This window comes from Somniosus microcephalus, chromosome 1 (assembly GCF_052327205.1).
Source record: "Somniosus microcephalus isolate GS21.2 chromosome 1, FLI_Smic_1.0, whole genome shotgun sequence".
In the NCBI taxonomy this organism is placed as follows: Eukaryota; Metazoa; Chordata; class Chondrichthyes; order Squaliformes; family Somniosidae; genus Somniosus; species Somniosus microcephalus.
The window spans coordinates 440,729,214-440,749,994 of record NC_140987.1 but is presented as its reverse complement, the minus strand read 5'-3'; the positions used below and the strand labels follow the sequence as shown (position 1 = coordinate 440,749,994).

Genomic DNA, 20,781 nt, shown 5'->3' with positions numbered 1-20,781 from the left:
ACTTCCTCGGTATTTGTTAAAATGAACATTAACCCAAAATGGCTAGTGATAATAACGAATGCTTAACATATTCATAGGATGTTCCTTCTCTCTGCTCTTTTAGTGGAGCCATTCATTTTAAAATGGAGTTAGTGCCTATGTTAAGGTGGCAAAAGAACGTCAAATATGTATTTAAGTCACCTCCAGTCATCTCTAGATTAACATTCCCTGAAGTTGCAGCACAAGTCACTTTAACAATGTTGCTTCTTCTGCCAAAATTCAGACTGTAATTCGACCAACAGTAAGTAAGCTGGAAATGCTATCAATGATGGTCAACTTTCAGAGGCAATAAACTAAAGGGCCATCTGCCTGCTTTGGTGGACATACAAGATCGGATGGCTCTATTCAAAGAGCAACGTTCTCCAAGTGTCCTGGCCAACATTGCTCCCTCAAAACAACCGGCAAAAAGCAGTCCAATTGGTCATTTGCTGTTTGTGGGAACTTCCCGCTGCTACACTTGCCTACGAAACAGAGATTACACTCCAAAAAAAGTCAGTTGGATGCGATAAAGCGCTATGTAAATAAGTTAGCTTACAAGCCGTAAAGATAAACTAAGAAAACAAGCAGAAATCATATTCAAACATCTGCTTTTATGAGTTTTGGCCTAATTATACAGTACCAAAGTATATTGTAGAATTTCAGAACTTAAATAAGGACAGTACAAATCCCAAATAAATTCATCACATTACAATTAGATATTTTGTAACATAACTTACGTCAAACAGAAGTGGGCTTACAATGCTCAAGGCTCGACTCAAAGTTCAATCTTAAGGAACGTCCACAACTACTAGCTCTCAAGATTGTGTTTTTTTGAGGGGGGAGTTACTGCAAATCAGGAGATTTTATATATTATTTTATACATTGATGCATTTAAATTTAAAACACTTGTTAATCAGCAAAATTAAGTGCTGGCAGCCTCTGGCTGTGCAAAATGCTTTGCTAATATTTCCCAATTTACAGTAATGCTCCACTTACACTAGTTACACAATGATTTTTAACAATCCACCTCTCCGGGGGTGCGTGTGCCTAAGCAAGAGTACGTTATACTTGTGAAAAAGCATAATTATGGGCTACCTCTTACTAAACCCAGCTCAGAATTTCAATATACCCTGCATAATTCTTAATCTTTATCCTGGAGTTTGCTGATGTGCTTTTACAAAATCAAAAAGGAATTTTTAAATTACAGTACGGATCATTCCTTACACAGGTCTGTTTCAAAGCATTGTCCATTTCAGCTTTCTACATCTCCACTGCTCTAGTGTGTTGAAAGGCATACTTCAGTGTCTAAAGTTTTGTTCATTTAGATAGAAAGTTTCACATTAGAACATTAAAAATGCTCAGAATGAATCCTTCTATTATCTCTTAATGGGAACGCAGTCTTATCTGGGGGGGGGGGGGGGGGAAATCCTGTAACTTGCACTGGGAGAATTGGAGAAAAACGTTAGCTACCATACAGTCCATCAACATTTTCATAACTGGTTTGAAAAGTTTCAAAGGTGCAATCTAGGCTTTATGCTTGTAATTTTGGTGCGAGTGTCTAACCAATAGCAATTTCTAGCTTTATATCTAACAAATTCAGAGATGTGACTAAAATGACAGGATTCCAGGACCTTAACTTTCGCTATACAATGCCAGTCTTGGTTGAGCCATTCTGCAAGACCACACCGTCACTTGAGCAGCCAAAAAGAATAAACACGATGCACTAGATTCAATAGAAAGCTATTGCAGCTGGAAGATGATAGTTTCCCTGGTCAGCCATGATCTTATTGAATGGCGGAGCAGGCTCGAGGGGCCAAATGACCTACTCCTGCTCCTACATCTTATGTTCTTATGGAAGGAGTACATCCCAAAATGCAGATTCTTCTAAAGTGTTTAGTCTACCAGGCACCCTCTAAGATTAGAACAAAGGTAGTAAAGTTGGAATAGCTTTCTGGATCTTTACAATTCCAGTATGTAAATAAGATTACTGAACATTGAGCAGTCTTTCACAACAACCATTATTAGCAATATGCAAAAGGCATAGCTTGTGTTGGATTACAGGTAATATCTATTACTTCGCCAGAATCCACAATTAAGAACGTAACTTACACCACAATAACAGATCTAGATACAAGTAGACACCTTCACATGATACTTATAGTGCAAACACCATTTCATGTATACTGCAGCACAGATCAGTGTTCTGAAACTAGGCTCTTCAAACACTAGAGTTAAGAGAATTCCTTTCTGCTGTTTCAATCAGGTTAGCACCTGTGTTAAAGTAGCATATCAATTACATACAAATGTGTTAAGCATCGGCGAGCGCCATGTTTGAAGCCACAAGTGTTATATTGCCAATAAATGTAAATAGTATACATTTAAAGTGCATGTGTATAGTCTTGCATCCTCAACTGTTGAATTCATGACGTTATGGGAACAAGACAGGCACCGTCTTTGAAAGTTGATTTTTACTGGACTGTAACTTCCATTTTTCTTCACTTTGCACCAACGCGTCCGATCCTAAAAGAATCCCCGATGGGTTTCATGGTATACTTTTCAGCCTCTTCATTTCGGCTCCATCCCCCAGAATTGAAGTTTGAATGGCAGCAGCCTGATCCCATTCAAACAAAGTTGTACTTAATCCTGCTTGCCATCACGCCACTGCCTTGAGCCTTCATTCCACGCCACATATACAAACAAGGCCAGCACAATATGAACAGCCACCACAGCAACGATGGCAGCATAGAAGTAGCTGTCTCTGTTTGACATCCCAAGTGCAGCTGAAAAGGAAAAAGGTAAAATTAAAGGACTTATACAGAAAAAAATACAACTATACATAGAAACATAGAAGATAGGAGCAGGAGTAGGCCATTCGGCCCCTTGAGCCTGCTCCACCATTCAATGAGATCATGGCTGATCATCCAAATTCAGTACCCTGTCCCTGCTTTCTCCCCATATCCCTTTAGCCTTAAAAAATATATCTAACTCCTTGAATATATTTAATGAATTGGCCTCAACTGCCTTTTGTGGTAGAGAATTCCACAGGTTCACCACTCTCTGGGTGAAGAAATTCCTCCTCATCTCAGTCTTAAATGGCTTACCCCTTATCCTTAGCCGGTGACCCCTGGTTCTGGACTCTCCCGCCATCGGGAACATCCTTCCTGCATCTAGTCTGTCTAGTCCTGTTAGAATTTTATAAGTTTCAATGAGATCACCTGTCATTCTTCTAAACTCTAGCGAATATAAGCCTAATCGACCCAATCTCTCCTCATACGTCATTCCTGCCATCCTAGGGATCAGTCTGGTGAATCTTCACTGCACTCCCTCCATGGCAAGAACATCCTTCCTCAGATAAGGCGACCAAAACTGCACACAATACTCAAGGTGTGGTCGCACCAAGGCCCTGTACAACTGCAGCAAGACATCCTTGCTCCTGTACTCGAATCCTCTCGCTATGAAGGCCAACATGCCATTTGCTTTAACCGCCTGCTGCACCTGCATGCTTACCTTCAGCGACTGGTGCACAAGGACACCCAGGTCTCGTTGCACTTCCCCTTCTCCCAATCTATTGCCGTTCAGATAATAATCTGCCTTCCTGTTTTTGCCACCAAAGTGGATAACCTCGCATTTATCCACATTATACTGCATCTGCCATGCATCTGCCCAATCACCCAACCTGTCCAAATCATACTGGAGTTTCTCTGCATCCTCCTCACAGCACACACGCCCACCCAGCTTTGTGTCGCCTGCAAACTTGGAGATATTACATCTAGTTCCCGCGTCCATGTCATTAATATATATTGTGAATAGCTGGGGTCCTAGCACCGATCTCTGCGGTACTCCACTAGTCACTGCCTGCCATTGGAAAAAGACCTGTTTATTCCAACTCTTTGCTTCCTGTCTGCCAACCAGTTCTCTATCCAAGTCAGTACCTTACCCCCAATCCCATGTGCTTTAACTTTACACGCTAATCTCTTATGCAGGACCTTATCGAAAGCCTTCTGAAAGTCCAAATACACCACATCCACTGGTTCTCCCTTATCTATTCTACCAGTCACATCCTCAAAGAATTCCAGTAGATTAGCCAAGCACGATTTACCTTTTGTAAATCCATGTTGACTTTGTCCGATCCTGTCGCTGTTTTTCAAGTGCTCTGCTATTACATCTTTTATAATGGACTGTAGCATTTTCCCCACTACTGATGTCAGGCTTACCGGTCTATAATTCCCCATTTTCTCTCTACCACCTTTTTTAAATAGCGGGGTTACATTAGCTACCCGCCAATCCATGGGTACTGTTCCAGAGTCTATAGAATTTTGGAAGATGACCAGCAATGCATCTACTATTTCTAGGGTCACTTCCTTAAGTATCCTAGGAATGAGATCATCAGGCCCTGGGGATTTATCGGCCTTCAATCCCATCAATTTCCCCAACACCATTTCCCTACAAATACTGATTTCTTTCATTTCCTCCCTCTCATTAGACCCTATGTTCCCCGACATCTCTGGGAGGTTATTTGTGTCCTCCTTTGTGAAGACAGAACCAAAGTATGTATTTAATTGGTCAGCCATTTCTTTATTCCCCATTATAAATTCCCCTGATTCTGACTGTAAGGGACCTATGCTTGACTTCACCAATCTTTTTTCTCATCACATATCTATAAAAGCTTTTACAGTCAGTTTTTATGTTCCCTGCAAGCTTACTCTCTCTATTTTCCCCCTCTTAATTAATCCCTTTGTCCTCCTTTGCTGAATCCTAAACTGCTCCAAATCCTCAGGTTTGCTGCTTTTTCTGGCCAATTTATATGTCCTCTCCTTGGATCTTATGCTATCCCTAATTTCCCTTGTTAGCCACGGTTGAGTCACCTTTTTTGTTTTATTTTTATACCAAACAGGGATGAACAAATTCTGTAGTTCATCCATGCGATCTTTAAATGTTTGCCATTTCCTATCCAGTCAACCCTTTTTAAAAGGAAGACTTGCATTTATATAGCACCTTTCACAACCACCGGACGTCTCAAAGCGCTTTACAGTCAATGAAGTACTTTTGAAGTGGAGTCACTGTTGTAATGTGGGAAATGCAGCAGCTAATTTGCACACAGCAAGCTCCCACAAACAGCAATGTGATAATGACCAGATAATCTGTTTTTGTTATGTTGGTTGAGGGATAATTATTGGCCAGGACACCAGGGAATAACTCCCCATCTCTTCTTCAAAATATTGCCATGGGATCTTTTACGTCCACCTGAGAGCGCAGACGGGGCCTCGGTTTAATGTCTTATCCGAAAGGCGGCGCGTCCGACAGTGCAGCACTCCCTCAGCACTGCACTGGAGTGTCAGCCTAGCTTTGTGTGCTCCAGTCCCTGGAGTGGGACTTGAACCCACAACCTTCTGACTCAGAGGCAAGTGTGCTACCCACTGAGCCACAGGTGACACTAGGTCCAACGCTAGGGTTCATTTATTTTCTAGTTGAGTGGGGGACAGTAGAGAAAAAGCCAACATGAAAATTATAATAGCTTCTGGTTGCATGGGCTATCAAAACGGGATTGGGGGTAAAGAAAAATGTCTGTGCCAATTTTTATTTGATAGAATCTGGTTAGTTGATATGGAAAACAGCAGTAGCCCTTGTGAACACGCAGCTTGTGTTCTTTATTGTAGACTATTTGAAAATTGTCTCGCACGGTGGCATAGTGGTTAGCACTGTTGCCTCACAGCGCCAGGGACCTGGGTTCGAATCCGGCCTCGGGTGACTGTCTGTGTGGAGTTTGCACATTCTCCCTGTGTTTGCGTGGGTTTTCTCCGGGTGCTCCGGTTTCCTCCCACAGTCCAAAGATGTGCGGGTTAGGTTGATTGGCTATGATAAATTGACCCTTAGTGTTAGGGGGATTAAATACGTGGGGTTACGGGGATAGGGTGGGATATGTGTCGGTGCAGGCTCGATGGGCCGAAATGGCCTCTATCTGCACTGTGGGGTTTCTGTGATTCTGTGATTTCTGTGAATGGGAGCAGATTCTGTGCATCATTCGGTACAATTTTTCCCATTATAAGGTGTCAGACATGGCTCAGCCCTCGTGCCAGAGTCAAAGTCATGGGTTCAAGCCCCACTCGAGACTTGAACACATATTGGATAAATACTTGGAGAAAAAAAATGCAGGGATATGGGGAAGAGCAGGGGAGTGGGACTAACTGGATTGCTCTTCGAAAGAGCTGGCGCAGACTCGATGGGATAAATGGCCTCCTTCTGTGCTATTCTATGATTTTATGACAATCTCGACCGACACTGTAGTGCAGTACTGAGGCAATGCTGCACTGTCGTAGGTGCGATCCTTCAAGTCAGAAGTTAAATTGAGGCCGTCTCTGCCTTCTCAGGTGGATGCAAACGATGTCAGGGCATCATTTTGAAGGAGAGAGCAATCCTCCTGGTGTCCTGGCCAACATTTAGTTCTCGTCCAACACCCAAAACAGAGTAGCTGGTCATTTATCTCATGGCTTTGAGACCTTGACGTGTGCAAATTAGCTTCTGTGTTTGCCTACAAGTGACTACACTTCAAAAAAGGTACTTCACTGGCACTTTGGGACGAAAGGCGTTGTATAAATAAAAGTGCTTTCTTTACTGCTCGTCAAATCGTGTGGTTTTAAAATCAAGGGCTGCCATAACAAAGTACAAAATGTTTGTACTTGTGTATACAAGTTATATTAAAAAAGCCTAGAATGCGGGCTAAAACAGTTAACAAATCTTGGGGTTGCAATTATACTGATGAACCGTTAAGAGTTTCACTGTCATGGTTTGGCATTTCAACCCCTTGAAATGCGCCGCAGAATGAGAATTAGCTACAGTGACAGAAAGTAAGATCTAGATTTGTTTGTGTTTTAGTTGGCATAAGGCACAACTGGAACCATTGTAACAAGGTGAGCTGTTTCGTCTGCTTCTGCTGGGTGGATACCGAGGCAGAGAAAGTAGTGCAGAAACAGAATAGGGGGTGGTGTTAGAAACCAGAGCTGTTAAAGGGATGCAAGTGATGGTTAATTCTGCACCTAAAACTTTCATTTAGGAAGAATAGTGCTCCAGGTCCCAAAGCAGTCTATAGGCAGAAGCAGCAAATATAGGGCCCCTCACGACCACCAGACGTTCCAAAGTGCTTTACAGCCAATGAAGTACTTTTTGAAGTGGAGTCACTGTTGTAATGTAGGAAACGCGGCAGCCAATTTGCGCACAGCAAGCTCCCACAAACAGCAATGTGATGATGATCAGATAATCTGTTTTAGATGTTGATTGAGGGATAAATATAGGCCAGGACACCGGGGAGAACTCCCCTGCTCTTCTTTGAAATACTGCCATGGGATCTTAAACGTCCACGTGAGCGCGCAGACGGGGCCCTGGTTTAACGTCGCATCCAACCAGTGCAGTACTCCCTCAGCACTGCACTGGAGTGTCAGCCTAGATTTTTGTGCTCAAGTCTCTGCAGTGGAACTGTATATAGCTTTGTTACTATGCAAACCTTTTGTACTGATGCAGAATAATTGGAACTGATCCAGAAAAATGAGGTGGATGCAGAAGCTCGTGCCCTTTACATAGACATTAAGATTGGGCTCGAGTGCTAGCAACCGTTCGTGGTTCTCCAGTCATGATCTTACAGATTAGCTAGTCTGACGAGTATAAAAGTGTTACCATTCTGTAGCAACCTCAGTTTATTAATAGCACTTCATTACAGTCAAAAGATGTTTGCAAACTACACCATCTGTATTTGTATTAAATAAGTCATTTCCCACTTGTTAGGCAAAGTATAGTTATTAAAATTATTATTGCCTGTCATGAAGGCGCATCATTTCAGATTTCCGTGTACTCGGAGGCAAATTGGTTGTAAATCACATGGTGCAAGGGCAACCCAGTTATTCCATTCAGCTCAATGAGCATTGCCACCACCAGCGCTAATGGAGATGAATAGTGGAGTCAACTTTCCTTCCCCCACCGTGCTAAAATACACCCCGCCGGTCAGGGTGCAAAAGCACAAGCAAAATGGCAGCTTGCAGAAAGAAAAATAAGGATCAATGCAAGAATCATATTCCTGTCATTTTCTTCTGCCCCTCAAAAGGTATTGATTTCTTGATGGAATGTAGCTCCAAAAGGCACTAGGCATCTTTCAGTATCTTAAGAGGGTCCAATCATCGTGCGCGAGCCTCGATGGGGAGTCGGCAGGCTATTTGACTCTAGGGACATCATAACTAAACCTAATTTTGACGTGAGCCCCGCTATACAACGTTCCAGGGTGGGTTGCTGGAAAGTAATCAGAAGCAGGAATACAGGGGCGTTTTACCCTTCTTCACACAGGGACATAGGGGCTAATTTAAACTTAGAAAAATAGAAAGTTAAGGCCAATTACTGTGGACTAGAATGTGTTAAAAATAAATTTTAAAAAATGGGACAAAGGTATAAGGGGGAAAAGACAACAAGAAGGGAAAATGGCAGCAGAGTGGGCAGAGGTCTTTATATTTAAAACTTGCTCATGCATTTAGACCTTAGGATTATTACAGTGAAAGCTAACATTTGAGTAGCTTTATTACTGTAATATTAGGTATTATAGGCAATCAGCTGAAAATCTACCAGCCCAGGGAGCTGCTGGCAGCAGAAGGATATTTTACAAATATATTCCAACTGGTTTCACTTCAAATATATGTAAAGTAAAAAAAAAGCTCCAGATTTAAGAATGGCTTTGCTTTAGCAGACTTAGAATGGCCTTAAGGGATTGGCACAATAAAAATTACCATTAGACACTTGGAAATGTTCAATCCTAATGCAACAACCTTCATTGATACAGCACCTATAACATAGCAAAACATCTCAAGGCGCTTCACTGGGCAATCGGACAAAAATTGGCACGGAGCCAACGAGACATTAGGACAGGTGACCAAGAGCTTGGTCAAAGAGGTAGGTTTTACCAACAACTTGCATTTATATAGCACCTTCAACGTAGCAAAACATCCCAAAGCGCTTAACAAGAGCGTTATCAATAAAAATGTTGACAATGGGCCACAGGAGATATCAGGACAGATGACCAAAGGCTTGGTCAAAGAGGTACATTTTAAGGAGCATCTTCAAGGAGGAGAGCTGGAGAAGTTAGGAAGGGAATTTCAGAGCTTAGAGCCTTGGCAGCTGAAAGCACGGCTGCCAATGGTGGAGCGATTAAAAATCGAGGATGCGCAAGAAGCCAGAATTGGAGGAGTGCAGAGATCACGAAGGCTTTTAGGGCTGGAGGGGGTTAGAGAAAGGGTGGGGGGCGAGGCTATGGAGGGATTTCAAAACAAGGATGAGGAACTGGACGACGGAGGGGAGGAGGATGTGTGGTCAACGGCTGCAGCTATTTCGAGAACAATGAGGGATAGCTTACCACAGTCCCAGAATGTCATTTGTGACTTTGACAAGCTGGGTTTCAGTGCTGTGGTGAGGCGGAAAGCTAATTGGAGGGATTCAAACATGGAATTTCGCGAAAGATGGGCACGGATTTGGGAGGCGACAACATGCTCAAGGACTTGGGAGAGGAAAGGAAGGTTGGAGATAGAGCAGTAGTTTGCAAGGACAGTGGGGTCAAGGGTGGTTTTGAGGAGGGGTGATGACAGCAGATTTGAAGGGGAGGGGGACAGTACCCGAGGAAAGAGAACCGTTAACATCAGCTAACATGGGTGGTCAGGAAGGGATGTTGGGTGGCCAACAGTGTCGTGGGAGCAGGAACCTAAGAATATAAGAATTAGGAGCAGGGGTAGCCCATTTGGCCCCTCGAGCCAAGTGGATCGCATGGATAAGATGAGCTCATTGAAACTTATAAAATTCTAACAGGACTGGACACAGGAAGGATGTTCCCGATGGCCAGGTAGTCCAGAACCAGGGGTCACAGTCTAAGGATAAGGGGTAAGCCATTTAGGACAGAGATGAGGAGGAATTTCTTCACCCAGAGAGTGGTGAACTTGTGGAATTCTCTACCACAGAAGGCAGTGGAGGCCAATTCATTAAATATATTCAAGGAAGGAGTTAGGTATATTTCTTAAGGCTAAAGGGATCAAGGGATATGGAGAGAAGGCAGGGACAGGGTACTGAATTTGGATGATCAGCCATGATCTCATTGAATGGCAGAGCAGGCTTAATGGGCTGAATGGCCTGCTCCTGTTCCTATCTTCTATGTAGCTCGGAGGTAGCATGGCAGGAGATGGGACAGAATCTAGACAAACATGCGAGTTCAGGGCTAGGGCAGTGGGGAACATATGGGGAAGTTTGGCCCGATGGACTGGGGGAAGGGAGGGAAGCGGCAGATGCAGCTGACCGGATGGTATCCATCCTTGTGACAAAAAAGTCCATGAGCTCCTCGCACTTGTTATTGGAGCCGAGGGTGGAGGAGGCACAGGAGGGTGGTTAAGACAGTTTTTGATGGAGAAGCCCGGGGTTATCTTTGCATTCTAGGATGATCTTTGAATAGTTGGAATCATACCTAGCACAAAGGAAGTTGGCTGTGGTTGTTGGTCATTCATCTCAATCACATGACATCACTGCAGGAGTTCCTCAGGGCAGTGTCCTAGGCCCAACCATCTTCAGCTGTTTCATCAATGACCTTCCCTCCATCATAAGGTCAGAACTGGGGATGTTCACTGATGATTGCAAACTGTTCTGCGCCATTCGAGACTCGTCAGATACTGACGCAGTCCGTGTCCATATGCAGCAAGACCTGGACAACATTCAGACTTGGGCTGACAAGTGGCAAGTAACATTCGCACCACACAAGTGCCAGGCAATGACCATCTCCAACAAGCGAGACTCTAACCATCTCCCCTTGACATTCAATGGCATTACCATCGCTGAATCCCCCACTATCAACATCCTGGGGGTTACCATTGATCAGAAACTGAACTGGACCAGCCATATAAATATTGTGGCTACAAGAGCAGGCCAGAGGCTGGGAATTCTGCGGCGAGTGTCTCACCTCCTGACTCCCCAAAGCCTTTCCACCATCTACAAGGCACAAGTCAGGAGTGTGATGGAATACTCTCCACTTGCCTGGATGAGTGCAGCTCCAACAACACTCAAGAAGCTCGACACCATTCAGGATAAAGCAGCCCGCTTGATTGGCACTCCATCCACCACCTTCAACATTCACTTCCTCCACCACCGGCGCACTGTGGCTGCAGTGTGTACCATCTACAAGATGCACTGCAGCAACTCGCCAAAGCTCCTTCAACAGCACCTTCCAAACCCACAACCTCTACCACTTAGAAGGACAAGGGCAGCAGACGCATGGGAACATCACCACCTACAAGTTCCCCTCCAAGCCACACACCATCCTGACTTGGACCTGTATCGCCGTTCCTTCACTGTCGCTGGGCCAAAATCCTGGAACTCCCTTCCTAACAGCATTGTGGGTGTACCTACACCATATGGACTGCAGCGGTTCAAGGCGGCGGCTCACCGCCATCTTCTCAAGGGCAATTAGGGATGGACACTAAATGCAGGCCTAGCCAGCGACGCCCACATCCCATCAATGAATAAAAAAAAGTGAGCAGTTTTAAGGAGTGTCTTAAAGGAGGGGGGCGCGGAGAGCTTTAGGGAGGGAATTCCAGAGCTTAGGGTCTGGACGGCTGACTTTTCTTTTTACCTCCCCAGGCATATTTTCACATTCGTGACATGAATCAGGTTAAAGAGCTAGAATGCGCAAAAAGTTATATAAATCCATCTCTACCCAACACCGCTGAATACAAATTCCATTCACACCAATCACCTACAATACATTTGACGTAATAAAGCTCACTACGCACTTGGTTCGAGTATAAAGCAAGGCTTTAATCAACTTGTTTCAGAACATGGAGGTCTAGTTGTACTTCGTTAGTTCCCGTCTTACAAAATGTCCCTGAGCAAGCTGGGCCACATTATAACAACATTTTTGCACATTTGTAAGCTATTGATGTACATGCAAATTAAAATCATAAGGACACAAGTAAACAAGTTGCATCCCAACTCATGTTTATAGAACCTCTTCAGTCACACTTTGGTTGGGCAGCAATAGATAAAAGCAGCATAGAATCCATGTTCCACTAACTGACACTGGTAACTTGCAGTTCAGGAACGGAGACCGGGGACTGATCTCCAGCTTTTATGGAAACTTTTGCTTCATAAGATACTTGTATTCAAATGAATTGCATTGTGATCCAGCCAATCATCTTCAAATCAATTGAAAGGAACACACCTTTACACCAGAAAATCATTATATTAAAAGATGCAGTTACCTTCAAACACATAAGACTTTGTCCCAAAATAGAGCCCAATTGGTAAAGTGATCATTAGGAATGTGAAAAACAGAAGAGTCTTCAGCACTGATAACAACGAGCCATCATTTCTGAAAATGACCAAAAACAATGTTAACAGACCTACACAGTGATTACTGCAAACAAGTCTATTCATAACAAGCCCCATTTTAGCAACGTTACAACCAGTTTTAAACAGACTTAGCTGGAAAGGCCTAGAGCGTGACCTTCCAAACCTACAGGTACCAATGGAAGCAAAAACAGGTTTTCCACTTCATCTTCACACAGTGAAAAGATCACATCCCTGATGGTTATGAGCAAGACAATCTCTCAGTACAAAGGGGGAATCTATGTATGGAGGTAGGACAGAGATATTAGAAAAGTGCTTAACAAATGAGCAAGAAGATAGGTGCACTAACTAGATGAAGATGTGGAACAAGTGTTAGAGATAAATGTAGAACATGAATTGGCTCTAAAAAAAAGTTAGAACTCAACCTGGATGAGTCACCAGGTCATGACAGCATGCATCCTAGGCTGTTGAAGAAAGTCAGAGATGCCTCCGACCACAATTTAAGCCTCCTTATAAATGAAAATTGTCCAGGGGCTGAAAGGGTACCAGTGTAATACCTCTGTTCAAGGTGGTAGAAAGTGAAAACCCAGTAACCGAAGCCCAGTTTGTCTAATATCAGTTATGAGCAAGATCAAGAATCAGTTATTCAGGATCAGATTAGTGAGCATTGAGAGACACACGGGACTTCAGGATTATAAGCAGTCTGGCGGAACTGGAACTGGCTGGCAGAAGTAGTTTAATGCAAAGTCCGAGTTAATGCATTTTGAGGGGAAAAGAGGCTGAAGGGTGGGTAGGAACAGAAGGATCTTGGGGTGCAAATACAGAACTCCTTGAAAGCGAGAGTCACCATAGAGCCACAAAAAAAAACAATCGGGGTACACAGTACAAGTGTAAAGTATAAAATACATTTGTACAGTACAAGAGTTCGGCCAGAGAGTACTGTGCGGTTTGGAGCACTCCAGAACAGAGAGGGCACTGAAGCCAAAGAGCATACACCATGGGTGCAACAGGGAGGGGAAACAGGTTACCAGGTTAGACTCGGGATACTGGGACTATTTCCACTAAACAGAGAACTCGGAGCGGAGAGTTAACAAGTTTTTAAAATTTAGGGTTTTGATAGTGAATAGGGACTATTCTCTCTCACTGGGGAGAGAGTGATGACGGATCAATTTAAAATGGTCACAAAGAATGAGGAGCAATTATAGGCCCAGAAATTCCGGTCGCAGGCCTCCCGCAGGCAGAGGGCTGCGATCTGGACCGGAGAGCTCCCGGGAAGCGCAGAGTTCCGCTGCTGGGCCTTTTCAAACTGCCAGTGCGCAGGGCCCACGTGTCCCAGAGGCGCAGGCGGTTCACAGCGTCCCTGGGATCACGTGGGCCATGGGGAGCCAATCACAGAAGGGAATCTCCCTTCATACATTTGACAGGAAGACCTGTCAAATATATGAATAGAGATCACCCCCAAAACATCGTAAAACGTCAAATAACTTTTTTTTAAATCACATTTTTAAAATGACTTTAAATTACATAAATTAAAGTATTTTAAACAAAAATTTAATGTTTTGAAAAAAAAAATTAAAGTTTTTAACGGGGCTAAAAATAAACTTACCTTTCTTTAAAGTATTTTTAAATGATAAACCAGGGTCTCCAGAAAGCAGAACTCTCCGCCCGCAGAGGCCCTGCTCCAAGGCAGCCGGAGGATCTGTCGAGAGCTTTCTCGACAGATCGGAAATGTCGGTTTCCAGCGTATGCGCAGTGCATGCCTGAAACCGGCATTTCCGTTGGCCCTACGGGTGAGTACACAGCCCGTACACACCCGTAGGGGCCGGAATTTCTGCCTCATTAGTTTTTTAACGCAGTGTAGTTGGAGTATTGGGCACTTTGCCACAGTGAACAGTTTGAAACTACCGCGATTTTTTGAGGAAGCAGATAAAACGTCTGAATCAGAGGAAATGTAACATGATGTAAACTTCTATGGTACAAAATACTCTGAATAAACAAAGCTACCTTTACACATCGCCCGGAAAAAATAAATTTAACAGTTAAAGCAGTGGTCTGTATCGAATACACTGGTACATTGTATTTAATAACATTTCACAGTAACAGATTTAGAACTGGGAATAAATTAAGCATTATTACTGAACCTCAGTGATTGTTTACAACTGAAGGGCCTACTAGACCACTTCAGACAGCATTAAAAGTCAGCAACTGAGTCGGGCAACGGTAGCAATATCGTGGCAACACCATTACCTCCGTTCCCTTCCGAGTCACACACCATACTGACTGACATATAGCGCCGTTCCCTCAGTCACTGGGTCAATAACCTGGAGTTCCCTACCTAACACCATTTAGGCGCACCATCACCGGTTCAAGGAGAAGACTAACTAACAAAACCACCTTGTCAGGGCAACAAATGTGGCCTCACTGGCGCTTCCCACCTCGAGAATATTTTAAACAAAAATTAGGGCACGATAAAAAAGACCACATTTGAGAGAGATTATACCTCATTATACTGTACATCCAGGACCAATACTGTACAAAACTTTTCCCACATAATGGCCTCAAAAAAGCAGTGAAGTGTTTAATCAGTTTGATGTTTGCAGTGAAATGAAACACTATTTTTGTTCATTTATTCTGCATCACAAGACAGGTTTCTGGGTTTTAAGTCACAGGTGGCTGAACTCTTTCCATTGAGCTTATTTTTTTGGTGAACTTTTGTACTCAAGAGATGTCAGGCATGGCTCACCCCCCAAACTTGTCAGCGTCAAGCACTTCCACATTAAAGAGCAAAGAAAGCAAATTCATCTTAAATGATGAAACTTTAAAATGGAGTCAATAAACAGAGGGCCCCTGGCACAGGTTATTAAAAGGTGGCAGCACAAATAGATAAGGTCATAAAAAATACAAACTGAATCCTTGGTTTTGTAGATGGATGCATTGTAGAATGGTTAGAAAAGCAAGTGAAAATGTGCAGCAGAGAGTTACTAGAATGTCACCAGGGAACAGGGGGTTACAGGGGGTTATGGAGAGAGACTTGAGAAGTGAGGGCCTTTTTCCACAGAGCAGAGAATTTTTTAAAAAGTGACCGGTTGGAAATCTTCAAGACTATGATGGATTATAACAAAGATCAATAGTGATAGATTGTGTCCACTGGTCAGTGAGACAGTCATCAGACAGCACAATTTTAAAACAACCACAAAAAGAATCAATGGGGAAGTTGAAAAAAATTCTATCCAACGGTTTTTGAAGCAGAGTTCAGGAGTACTTTCAAAAATGGAATTATATAGCTGCTTGGGGGAAAGAAAAGGAATATTAACAGGTTATCGGGAGCGAGGAGAGTGGGTTTAGTCTAAACAGCCGATGTGGAGAAAAACAGTGTAGGTTTAATGGGGTAAATGGCCTGTTTCTGTAATGTAACATTCTTCAAGTCTACTTTCTCCATTTTGCCGCACGTACTTGTTATAGAAAAGATTCCCAGAATATGAAACCTCATCAGTTGGTGTATGCTTTAGTTAGCATTGTCCCCTATTTCAGTACACAGGTCAGACAGAAAAGAGCAGCTTGCTTTGGCCAGGATTTGTTGCAGAGTTGCTAATATGATACACAGTGACAATCAGGCAAATGAAAATAAGGGGCAATTTGGTTTAGTCATCACAAAAGTTGTTTAAAACTAAAAGTAATTCTCAGTCACAAGTCAAGGAGAAAAACCAGTTTCATCACTTCCCTCAAAGTTTCATCACAACACTGTCAAATTGACACATTTTCACTTCATCTGGAATGAAAAGCATGTGTCCTTATCCCAAGAACAATTCACCCTTCAGCTCCCACACTCCCCCATAATAAAAGTACATTTCAAATCCCACCAAGGCAGCTGGGGAATTTAAAAAGAAAATACTGTAGACGCTGGAAATCTGAAATAAAAACAGAAAATGCTGGAGAAACTCAGCAGGTCAGGCAGCATCTGTGAAGAGAGAAACAGAGTTAACGTTTCAGGTCGATGACCTTTCGTCAGAACTGGGAAAAAAAAGCAGGAAATGGAACAGATTTTTAAGCAAGTGTAGGGGCTGGGAAAGTGGGGAGGGGGTGAAAGAACTAAAGGGAAGGTCTGTGATAGGACAGAAGGCAGGAGAGGTGAAGAGACATTAAGAGATATTCAAGGCAAAAGGAGATGGTAATGGGACAGGTTAAGAAACAACGGATGGCTCTAGATGAAGTGTAAATTGTGCTGGCAGAATGGAAGACAGCTGCCCTGTGGGAGAGAAGAGAAGAAAACACAAACAAAAAAAAGTGTGGAAAAAAAAAAGATAGGGGCCGAGGTAATGATCTGAAATTGTTGAACTCTATGTTGAGTCCAGAAGGCTGTAAAGTGCCTAATCGAAAGATGAGGTGCTGTTCCTCGAGCTTACGTTGAGCTTCATTGGAACAGTGCAAGAGGCCAAGGACGGTGAAGTCCGAGTGGGAGTGGAGCGGAGAATTAAAGTGACAGGCCACCGGGAGCTCGGGGTCCCCCTTACGGACTGAACGGAGGTGTTCCGCAAAGCGGTCACCCAATCCTCAGCAACTGTCTCCGGCTCCGACTTACTCCACGTGGATTCCAACTGAAATTCCACCCTTCGTGTTTTGGATCCACCCAGGACTACAGATATATCCAAGATATTCAGTGTTCCTCGAACCACTGCTCTCGCCGTAGCCTGAGATCCACGCTGAATGCCATGCGCTGCCACATGAACACTCTCGACCTCTCTCTTCAGCAGCACCGACTCATTATCTCAAAGCTGTCCTGGTCCGCAGTTCCATTTCATCCTTCGCCTCATCCGGCACTTTAACAAAAAACTTTTTTTCTTCCCTTCAGGTGTCAAGGATCGCAAACTTCAACAACTCTTGGACACCTACACCCCTCCGGAACCTTCTTCCCCTTCACTTTCCTCTGACCACATCCCTTCTCCCAATCTCACCCCCGCCGCGTTTTCACTATCCCCTCTGACCTTCCCCTCTCTGACCCCGAACGATCAGTCCTTAGCAAAGGCCTGAGCTTCATCCCCTTATGCCCCCACCTCAATGAATTTCAAGCTCGGCACGATGCTGAGCTCTTTTTCCGCCGCCTTCGTCTCCGTTCCCACTTCTTTAGCCAGGAGTCTTTCTCCCGCACAGCTGACCCTTTCTCCCGCTTTCAGAATTCTCATTCTACCTGGACCCCTCCCTCTGGCTTCTTAACCTCTCTAGGTCTTTTCATTGCTAACTGCTGACGTGACATCGGCCATCTCCATTTCTCTGCTCCCCTCACTCACTCCAACCTATCTCCCTCTGAACTTGCAGCACTCCATTCTCTCAGATCCAACCCCGACATTGTCATTAAACCTGCTGACAAGGGTGGTGCTGTTGTTGTTTGGCGAACCGACCTCTACCTAGCGGGAGCTGAACGCCAACTCTCCAACACCTCCTCCTACCTCCGCCTGGACCATGACCCCACTACCGAACATCAAGCCACCATTTCCAAGACTGTCACTGACCTCATCTCCTCTGGAGATCTTCCCCCCCACGCTGCCAACCTCACAGTTCCCCAACCCTGCACAGCCCGCTTCTACCTCCTTCCCAAGATCCAAAAACAGGACTGCCTTGGTAGACCCATCGTTTCAGCCTGTTCTTGCCCCACGGAACTTATCTCTTCCTATCTCGACTCTATTTTTTCTCCCCACCTACATCTGCGACTCTTCAGACACCCTCCACCACTAACAGTTTTCAGGCCCCAACCGCCTCCTTTTCACTATGGGCGTACAATCCCTCTACACCTCCATCCCCCACCAGGATGGCCTGAGGGTGCTCCGCTTCTTCCTTGAACAGAGGCCCAACCAGTCCCCATCCACCACCACCCTCCACCGCCTGGCTGAACTTGTTCTCACATTGAACAACAACTCCTTTGACTGCACTCACTTCCTCCAAATCAAAGGTGCTGCTATGGGAACCCGCATGGGTTTTTGTGGGATATGGAACATTCTTTGTTCCAGTCATCCTCAGGTCCCCTCCCTCACCTCTTTTTCTGGTGATGACTGTATCAGTGACGTTTCCTGCTCTCACCCTGAACTAGAAAATTTCATTCACTTTGCTTCCAATTTCCACCCTTCCCTCACCTTCACATGGTCCATTTCCGACTCTTCCCTTCCCTTCCTCAACTTCTCCATCTCCATCTCTGGGGATAGGTTATTGACATTCACTACAAGCCCACTGACTCCCACAACTACCTGGACTACCCTTCCTCCCACCCCGCTTCCTGTAAGGACTCTATTCCATTCGCCCAGTTTCTCCATCTCCGCCGCATCTGCGCCGACGATGCCACCTTCCATACCAGTGCTTCCGACATGTCTTCCTTTTTCCTCAACTGAAGATTCCCCTCTACTGCGGTTGACACGGCCCTCGACCGTGTCCGTTCTATCTCCCGCACTTCTGCCCTCACCCCTGCCCCTCTCTCCCGGAACTACGATAGGGTTCCCCTTGTCCTCACCTTTCACCCCACCAGCCTTCACATTCAACGGATCATCCTCCGCCACCTCCAGCGTGATCCCACCACCAAACACATCTTCCCCTCACCTCCCCTTTCAGCATTCTGAAGGGACCGCTCCCTCCGCGACACCCTGGTCCACTCCTCTATCACCCCCAGCAACCCCTTCCCCCGGCACCTTCCCATGCGAGCGCAGCAGATGCAACACGCCCTTATACTCTAGCTGCGGCCTAACTAGTGTTTTATACAGTGCAAGCATAGAGAGAGAGGAAAAACACACATGGCATTATGAAAGGATGTGGAAGCAGAGGTGGCTGCACAAGGTCGGCAGTGACTGCCCCACAAGGCTGGCACCAGGTGGCCTGCAGCAGCAGCTGGCTGAGGAGGGGGCGGTGACGTCACCGCGCGGCGCCTTTAAGGCCCGGCCGATTTTTAATTCCCTTTAAGACCGTCCTGGCAGCCGTCGGCGGCCCGAGACACGGCGCTGCGCCCATATGCTGGGTGACCGGGAGACTCTCCCACTCCCACCGCCGCCACTCACCCCCTGAAGTCGGCGGCCGGAGCCGCGTTCAGCGCCGCCTTCTCCAACCGCTCCATGCTCCCGCTGACGCACTTCCGCCTGCCTACCTGCAGTCAGCTGACCCGCCGCCTATCGTCACTTCCTGCCCTGAGAGCTGCAGGTGGCTTAGTCCCTCCACAGGTGTGACTCCTCCCTCAGTGGTGGGAGGGGGGAGGAGAAGCTGCCAATTCCCAGCAGCAAAACCCACTGCCCGTGCCCACATTTTTTTCCCCCTTAATTAAACTACAATAACAAATGCTCAAGTCCTCACTCCAGAGATTAAAAAAAGACTTGCATTTATATAGCACCTTTCACGACCACCAGATGCCTGAAAAGCACTTTACAGCCAATGAAGTACTGTTTTGAAGTGTAGTCACTGTTGTAATGTGGCAGCCAATTTGCTCACAGCAAGCTCCCACAAACAACAATGTGATAATGACCAGATCATCTGCTTTTTGTGATGGTGGTTGAGGGATAAATATTGGCCCAGGGCACCAGAGATAACTCCCCTGCTCTTCTTCGAAATAGTGCCATGGGATCTTTCAGGTCCACCTGCGAGAGCAGACGGGGCCTCAGCAGACGGGAACATCTCATCCAAAAGACGGCACCTCCGACAGTGCAGCACTCCCTCAGCACTGCACTGGAGTGTCAGCCTAGCTTTATGTGCTCAAGTCCCTGGAGTGAGACTTTCACGATCACCAGATGCCTGAAAAGCACTTTACAGCCAATGAAGTACTGTTTGAAGTGTAGTCACTGTTGTAATGTGAAACAGTGAAGCTAGGAGCAGGAGTAGGCCATTCGGCCCCTCAAGCCTGCTCCGCCATTCAATGAGATCATAGCTGATCAACCAAATTCAGTACCCTGTCCCTGCCTTCTCCCCATATCCCTTGATCCCTTTAGCCTTAAGAAATATATCTAACTCCTTCTTGAATATATTTAAGAATGAATTGGCCTCCACTGCCTTCTGTGGTAGAGAATTCCACAGGTTCACCACTCTCTGGGTGAAGTAATTCCTCCTCATCTCTGTCCTAAATGGCTTACCCCTTATCCTTAGACTGTGACCCCTGGTTCTGGACTCCCTGGCCATCGGGAACATCCTTCCTGCATCTAGTCTGTCTAGTCCTGTTAGAATTTTCTAAGTTTCAATGAAATCCCCTCTCATTCTTCTAAACTCCAGTGAGTATAAGCCCAATCGACCCAATCTCTCCTCATAGTCATTCCTGCCATCCCAGGTATCAGTCTGGTGAATCTTCGTTGCACTCCCTCCATGGCAAGAACATCCTTCCTCAGATAAGGCGACCAAAACTGCACACAATACTCAAGATGTAGTCTCACCAAGGCCCTGTACAACTGCAGCAAG

General features: G+C 45.1%; 1 protein-coding gene across 2 annotated transcripts; it reads right to left on the bottom strand.

Annotated features, from left to right (window-relative positions):
• Positions 1–609: 609 nt before the first annotated feature.
• vma21 (vacuolar ATPase assembly factor VMA21) lies at positions 610–19,659 on the bottom strand. Of its 2 annotated transcripts, none has more exons than XM_086001666.1 (3): positions 19,490–19,659; positions 12,282–12,391; positions 610–2,798 (listed from the first exon to the last, which is right to left on the bottom strand). In XM_086001666.1, exons 1-3 carry the CDS (start codon positions 19,642–19,644, stop codon positions 2,656–2,658), a joined length of 408 nt encoding a protein of 135 aa, XP_085857792.1. In that variant the 5' UTR covers positions 19,645–19,659; the 3' UTR covers positions 610–2,655. The 2 variants fall into 2 exon arrangements, with proteins under 2 accessions (XP_085857792.1, XP_085857800.1); XM_086001674.1 differs by lacking the exon at positions 19,490–19,659 and adding an exon at positions 19,404–19,486.
• Positions 19,660–20,781: the final 1,122 nt, after the last annotated feature.

Coding starts and splice junctions, on each gene's coding strand:
- vma21 (XM_086001666.1), bottom strand. CDS start 19,644: ATGTGGGCACGGGCAGTGGGTTTTGCTGCTGGGAATTGGCAGCTTCTC. Junction 12,392..19,489: donor GGCGGGTCAGCTGACTGCAG/GTAGGCAGGCGG, acceptor GGTCATTTTCAG/AAATGATGGCTCGTTGTTAT. Junction 2,799..12,281: donor AAAGTCTTATGTGTTTGAAG/GTAACTGCATCT, acceptor TTTCCTTTTCAG/CTGCACTTGGGATGTCAAAC.